This window comes from Callithrix jacchus, chromosome 15 (assembly GCF_049354715.1).
Source record: "Callithrix jacchus isolate 240 chromosome 15, calJac240_pri, whole genome shotgun sequence".
Classification (NCBI taxonomy): domain Eukaryota; kingdom Metazoa; phylum Chordata; class Mammalia; order Primates; family Cebidae; genus Callithrix; species Callithrix jacchus.
In genome coordinates, this window is record NC_133516.1 from 16,675,271 (window position 1) to 16,682,460 (window position 7,190).

The 7,190-nt window shown below is 49.0% G+C and overlaps 1 protein-coding gene across 1 annotated transcript; it reads right to left on the reverse strand.

Annotated features, from left to right (window-relative positions):
• Positions 1–826: 826 nt before the first annotated feature.
• Positions 827–5,497, reverse strand: RTP2 (receptor transporter protein 2). The gene is made up of 2 exons (XM_078350120.1): positions 4,726–5,497; positions 827–1,568 (listed from the first exon to the last, which is right to left on the reverse strand). The coding sequence occupies exons 1-2, from the start codon at positions 4,887–4,889 to the stop codon at positions 1,052–1,054; spliced, it is 681 nt and encodes a 226-aa protein (XP_078206246.1). The 5' UTR covers positions 4,890–5,497; the 3' UTR covers positions 827–1,051.
• Positions 5,498–7,190: the final 1,693 nt, after the last annotated feature.

A 7,190-nucleotide genomic window follows, 5' to 3' on the forward strand; every position in this document is an offset into this window, starting at 1 on the left:
GTGATCCTCCTGCCTCAGCCTCCCAAAGTGCTGGGATTACAGACGTGACCCACTGCACCCAGCTCAGACGCACTTTCCATATCCTCCCAGGAAATAAGATAAGACAACTCTAGAACCTGCAGATTCTACTCAACTGAGAGCCAAGCACAGAGGTCATCTGTTTACAGTATTTAACTACCTTTACCACACCACACCCCACTTTTACCTGCCCCCTGAAGTCTTCGTGCTGCACCTTTAAACCTGTGCCCACCTCTTAATAGTATAAGTCCACATACATTTAAGTGGGAATTTCAAGCTCTGGACTAAAGTTCAGCAACAGAAATTTCTGTAATGACATTCTATATCTGTACATTGCAATATGTTAGCCACTAACCACATATGGGTACTGTGCATTTGATATGGGACTGGTGCCACTGAGGAACTGAATTTTAATGTTATTTCATTTTGATTAAATTGAAATAGCCATGTATGGCTAGTGGCCAACATATTGGACCATGCAAATCTAGACAATTCCAGTCAAGCAGCCCCTAGCACCAGAGTGAAAAAGCTGTTTCAGAACGGTGGGAGCAGGCTCTCCCGGAGAAGACCAGGTACCTCGTTCCTAAGTGTTGAACGGGTCCACTGCCCTCTCAAAAAGGAAGCAAGGCAGGATGGGCAGGGGCTGCTGAACGTGAGCTTAAGGATGAGGCAGGGTTAAGACAGAACGTAATGGGGTCATAATGGCGGTGCTACATGGAAACGAAGCAAAAGGAGGGGTAGAGTTGGAGGTGGAGGAGGGAAAGGAAGCAGGTCCCTCCCTGTTGACTTAGTACCAGCACCAATCCTGACACGTTCTAAAACCTTTATTACATACACCTTTTTCCCCTTCCCCCATTATTGTCAAATCCAATGAAAGAATCATTACATATCTTCTAATACAATCCCCTCATTCCACAGATGAATAAACTGAGGCCCAGAGAGGTCGTATGTTGAATCTGTAGCAGGATCGAGACCAGCCAGTGTCCTCCCCACTCTCAACCCCATGTGCCCTCTCCCACCCGAACCAGCTCCACTAAAGGAAGGCGGAGCTGCGGAAGGAGAACTGCAGGTAGCCAAGGAGCAGGCAGAGAGAGGCCCAGAAGAAGCACCAGCGAAGAGAGAAGAAGTTGTAGCCGGATCCCGACTGGGCCCTGGGCCTGGAGGCTTCCGAGAAGGTGTCGGTGGTCGCCTCCTCCTCCAGCAGCTTCTCGCTGGGCTTCCAGTGCACGATGCCCTCCTGGCAGGCCTCGCAGAACTCTGCACGATGCGGCCCTCTGTCCGGGCGGCTGGCCACGTGGATGCGGTACTGGCCGCCGTCCTCGCCGTAGCACTGCTCTCGCAGGCTGGTGATGAGGTTGTCCACCAGGCCCTCGATGTTCTCCTCCAGCATGCTGGACTCGTCCAGCCGCGCTGTGCCGCACTCATAGCACAGCTGCTTGAAGACGCGCATGCGCACCGAGCCCATCCGCCGGGCATGGTCCAGATGCATATGGAAGAGGATGACCACGTGGGCAGACTGCCAGGTGTGCCAGCACCAGGAGCAGTGGAACCTGCCAGGAGGAGGAGGTGCAGAAGGTAGGCATCCCAGCCACAGCCTGCCCTGAAGAGCTCTGGGGGCGGGGCGGGGAAGGCCTGTGTGCCCTTGCTTAGAGATGGAGGCAGAGTGTTTACTGCCCTGTGGATTCATTAGCATTCCAAGGTCTGCCTGCTATCGCCTCCTCCTGGTTAGCACCCCTGAGACCCGAGTAGCATCCTCAGGAGCCAGTGCCGGAGCCATCTGGCATCCAGCAGTGCCCTAGAGCGTGCCTCCTGCAGTCTCAGCTGCCCTCAAGCCCAGTGCACTCAGGGTTGGCACCTGGGCACGGTGTAGAGTCATTCCCCTGTCTCGGCTTTATTTCTCATCTGTGAAATGCAGTGTGTTGGTGTCCAATAAGAGTCCTTCCTCTGCCAGACACGGTGGCTCAAGCCAGTAATCCCAGCACTTTGGGAGGCCGAGGTGGGTGGATCACTAGGTCAGGAGTTCGAGACCAGCCTGGCCAACATAGTGAAACCCAGTTTCTACTAAAAATACAAAAATTAGCCAGATGTGGTAGCACATGCTTGTGTTCCAAGCTACTCAGGATTCTGAGGCAGGAGAATCACTTGAACCTGGGAGGTAGAGGTTGTGGTGAGCCAAGATCGCACCACTGCACTCCAACCTGGGCAACAGAGTGAGACTCCACCTAAAAAAAAAAAAAAAAAGAGTCCTTTCTCTGTCGCCTCCTGTGATTCTGATAAGAAGGATGACCTGCACCATCTAACTTGTGCATCTTGCTTACTCGGGGGAGAAGAGCTGCCTCCAGCAGTGCCAAGCACAGACTCTGGAACATTGTAGGTTCTCAGTAAGCCAGTCTTCACAAAGAATACTCCCCAGACTCTTGACAAGTCATCTCTAGATTTCAGTCTAGCCATGCAGTGGGGACTGAAAAAGTGGGTACTCATCCCCATTGCCACTCCTTACACGCGCTCACACACACACACACGTACACACACACAAACTTTCTCTCTCTCGCTCGCTTACATGTACACAGGCCACTTGGCCTAACCTGGGCTTTCTAGAGTCTCAGCCACAGGAAGTGTAGAGGGCTCATCTAGGCAAGCCCCACCCCCAGCACTGCTTGCACACCTTCAGTGACACAGCACTCCTTACCTCCAGGGCAGTTCTTTCCATCCTTGAGATGAGCCTCTTCCAGGCCTCTGTTATAGAGGCTTCAGAGGCAGTCAGGTGTCCACTGGGCTGACCCTGTCCTCATCCCTGACCCTGTCTGGATCCATTGTTTGATGGCCTTGAAGGACTTCCGATGAGAAACTCAAGTCAATCCGACAGACATCACTCAACACCTACCATATGCTAAGCACCACTCAACCCAGGACGTGGGATAGAGATGAGGCCAAGACAGTCCCTGACCCCTGAGAGTCTGATCACATGAGGATAGAACAGTACCCAGAATGGCCCAAGGTGGTAGGGTTGGCAGGCCAGAGAAACCTAATTGGTACTGAGCCAGTAGAGGCTCCCCTGCCCCCAGTGCTGGGCGAGAGCTGCAGGGCATCTGCTGGTTTGGAGACAAAGTGAGCCTGTACATAAATAAGCTCATGGGCAGCAGTTCTTCAGCCCTTTGTGAGGCTACCTGGGAGCCACAAGTCACCAGCCAGGAGTAAGAGAAGCTGACCCTGAGGCAAGAGGAGACATGAGCTTGTTGAGCTCAGCCCCTAAACTCCAGATTCTGTGCACTCAAGTTTCCAGGCCTCTGCACCCCTCCTGCCAGCCAGTTCAAATGCTTTGTTTTCAGTCTCTTTCTATACCTTTTTCCATCAAGCCAACCCAGAGTTGCTTCACTTCCATGAAGCCAGGCCTCACATCTTAAATTCTAAAAATATCAGATCTGCGGGCAGGAGAGGTTAAGAAGCATCTAGTCAGCACTTTATTTCACCGAGAAGAGACTGAGGCACAGACAGTAAGAGAGGCATCCATGTACACACAGCTAATCACAGGCAGAGCCAGCACCCAGCACATAACAGGTACCTAACAGATGCTTCTTGAGTTGAAGGAATTGACCTGAATCAGCCTCTGCCTTTCTGTCTTTTTTTTTTCACAAGACAGCTTTACCCCAAGAATTGCAGGTCTTGGGGCAAGAGTACAAATGTAAGCTCCCTGCCCACATCTTGCCTCCTCTGTTCCCACCTTCAGCATCATTCTGCACCATGAGAAGCTTCATACACACATGTGTGTGAGCAACCCAGCCATTGTGTCCATGTTCTGGCTGTATCTCCAGAGCACAGCCACCTACTGGCCTCTCTTCAATCCAAAGACATAGGGAAAAGGCCTGCACAGACCCTGCAGAAGGACTTGAGGTAGTCTGGCCAGGGATCTCTGTAGTCCCCGTCCCAAATCATGATCTGAAAGGAGGAAAGGCATGTGGACTTTAGATGGCCTTTTCCCCTTGGTGTCAAGGACTCTCTGTGCTGTGTTAGATGTGCAACTCTAATAAAGAGTGGGACTTTGGGTTCTAAGTCCCTAAAGAAAATTTTGCTCAACGTTAAATCTTTTTATCACAAGTACATAGATAATAGAGCTAGAATGGATCTGATCGATTATCTAAGACCAACCTCCACATTTTGTAAATATAGAAAGTGAGAACCAGAACGGGAAAGGGACTGGCCAAGTTTACAGGGCTAGTTAGCTATGTAAAGCCAGTTTGTAGCACATAGCAGGTGGTCAATAAATGTTTCTGTATTCAGATCAAATTGGATTAATTCACCAAACAGATCTAGGACCAGAGCATAGCTGTACCCCCCATGCCCCCCAACTCCTAGAATAAGGCTTTCCCCAATGGACCTCATTGCCTCCTTCCTTCAGTTACAACTCATTCTTTAAATGTCAGAGATTGCAGGGACATAGGAGATACTAGAGTTCTTCATTTAATGTGGACAACTAAGACCCAAAGATGGAACATGACTTGCCCAGGGTCACCCAGGGAGTTGGTGGTATGGCTAGGATTAAAACCAAGACCTCTGTGACCCAGACGGCTATTTTTTGTCTGTTTCCTTATCTGAGCTGACACCAAAATGAGCCTGCCCCCAGGACTGTGCTCTGTCTCTCCTTGGAAAGTACCCCACAGCTGTGACCCAGGGGCTGCCTGCAAGGCTCCTCCCCACTCTGCGTCTCACCTGCCTGAGGCATGCTGCTCCAGGTACTGCTTCCAGCCAGGGACCAGCTCATTGGGCTTGAGGTTGGGGTCTATGATGAGCTCCCAGCTGTCTGCTGGCTTTGCCACCTCCATCTTCTCATAGAATACTTTCTTCCACTCACAAGTGGTCAGACTGGTACACATGGTCCTGCTGGTAAAGGTGGCAGTTAGAGCTCAGTCTCAGTGAAAACACAGAAAGAGCACAGGCAGGTGCAGGACAATTCAGTCTCTATAGTCTGAGAATCCTCATCGGCAGGACTGGGAAGAAACAGGACCCAGCTCCCTCCTTTGTTACCCTGGACCCTGTTTCCATGGTAGCCAGGCAAGGTGCCAAGAGCAAGGGCTGGGGAGAAGGGAAGCCCCATGGGGGAGTTTCAGGGCCCCGAGCTAGGCCTCAGAGGCAGCGCTGGGTAGGACTGAGTGAAGCAAGCAGGGCGGGAGACCCAACCCCAGACCATACTCACCTGGGTTTCCAGAGGTCTCCAGGAGGCCAGGACTTATTTGGTGGCCCTGCTTCACCCAACTGCTGTTCTAGCATTTTCCACATCATGTGCTATGGTAACTACGACACCCTAGCAAGTCAGGGAGAAGTGAGGGACAGGGAAAGGCAGAGCCCGCTGCTTCCACACCCCCTGATGTGCTGTGACCATCACTTTCCATGTGCCTAGCACAAACTGCTTGGCCTGTGTGTTGGCCAAGGCAGATCAGATCAGGAAGCTGAAGTTTATGAAACTCCTAAGTGGCTCAGCCAAGGTTCAGATCTAGGCCTTCTGAAACCAAGCTCATTTGTTCATTTTATTATAGTACTATTGTGCTCCCAATAAGGGATTAAATGAGAAGTAACCTCCCTTTGCCCAGGGAATAACAGGTAAACAGGTAAACCTGCTCAGACCAGTTGGTGAGCTGGTGAGCTAGAATGTAATTTCATATGCCGTGGAAAACACAGTCATAACATTTCAGACCCACAGTGTCATAGAACTGTTAGAGCTCACATTCAGTCCCTGGTCCCAAGCCAGACTACGGCAGCTGCTGGAAGAACAAGTTTGTTCTGTGCTGAAGGCTCCTGCTGCCTCCGCTGCTGCTGAGCTGGAGCAAGAGAGCATCCACAGCTCTGTGACGCCCAATTTAAATTCTTTAGAGACTAGAGGGAAATTTGACTTCAAATTTGGTAATCCAGGTGAAGATACAGTCAGCTAAAGGGAGGCAGCCTTGAGCATAGAAAAGACCAAGCATGTGGCCGCTTACCTTCACTTTGGCCCAGCTTGCAGCTGTAATCATTATGATTCTTTAACCTGGAAATCAGGATCCCTAGAAATGCGGAAGTCCAACAGTGAAGAACATCAAGAATTGAAACAGGTTGCTAAGAACCAGAAGCTCTTGGTGTTGAGTTGCCAAGTGGTTATCAGGAAGGGTGAGGTCAGGGACAGTGTCACTGGATCCTCTCTTGAAATGAAAGAGTAACTCTAGTGGCTTTGTGCTAAAGACCTCAGAAAGGACGCAATTGTCTTAGAACCATTGACTGATAGCTCTAGAAGAGCTCTTTTATTTAAAAAAAAATCTGATTTATTTCTTGAGCTCTTCATTTCTTAACCAAAATTTCTTGACATTGAATTAAGACAACTGAGGCTTAGAAATGGAAAAGTACTTGCCCAAGCTCTCAGGACTGGGTAGCTCAAACTTCACTGGGGATTCCCTCAGAAGCCAGTTACAGGACCAGGTAAGACAGAGAAGACAGAGGTACCCATGAATTCCCAGGAATTGAATGAAACTGACATAAGCTGCTGGCCTGGCTTAGACCCTCATGCCAGGAATGAACCTCTGCGAAATATTATAAATACCCTTATTCCCAGAAGAGATGGCAATGAAGGAAAAACAAAAAGAGGATGAGAATTGTCAGAGTTTACCTGTTTTTTTTTTTTTCTATCAAATGATGCAATCCCCTTAGGCCTAGTATCAGGTTTAATTTAGCATAGGAGCTCTCTAAGCAGAGACTAATATAATTCATCTTTCTGTGTGACACCACTGTTCTTACTTTTCATACAATCGGTGAGGACAATTACTACTTCAGTTTTCCATGAACGGAACTATCTTTTCCCAGAACCCACGATTTAAGAGCTCACCAGTGTATAAATGTGTACAGCTGTGGCCCCACCACACTCTGGCAGCTTCATTAGATGAATTTTATCTAGGTAGTATTTTTTCAAATAAAGAAATTGTTATTTATTTATAAAATAAAATGCCGTGCACCCGCATTCTTTAAACAAATCAGCAAGAGTGAGGGAATGGATAAAAGAATCACTTCTCCCCTTCAATTTGGAATCCAGATTAATGAATAGGTTTGTGAAAAGTTTATTGTCGAAATTTTACTTATTAGATTAATGTAAGAAGTGCCAGTGTGGAGCTTAAAATGACGGAAGTAATGAAGAGTTGAAAAGGTGCGTACAT

What these genes read in the sequence shown, in the direction of transcription:
- RTP2 (XM_078350120.1), bottom strand. Translation starts at nt 4,889, where the DNA reads ATGTGTACCAGTCTGACCACTTGTGAGTGGAAGAAAGTATTCTATGAG. An exon ending in GAGCAGCATGCCTCAGGCAG is followed by an intron (nt 1,569 to 4,725) that starts GTGAGACGCAGA and finishes TCCTCCTGGCAG; the next exon opens with GTTCCACTGCTCCTGGTGCT.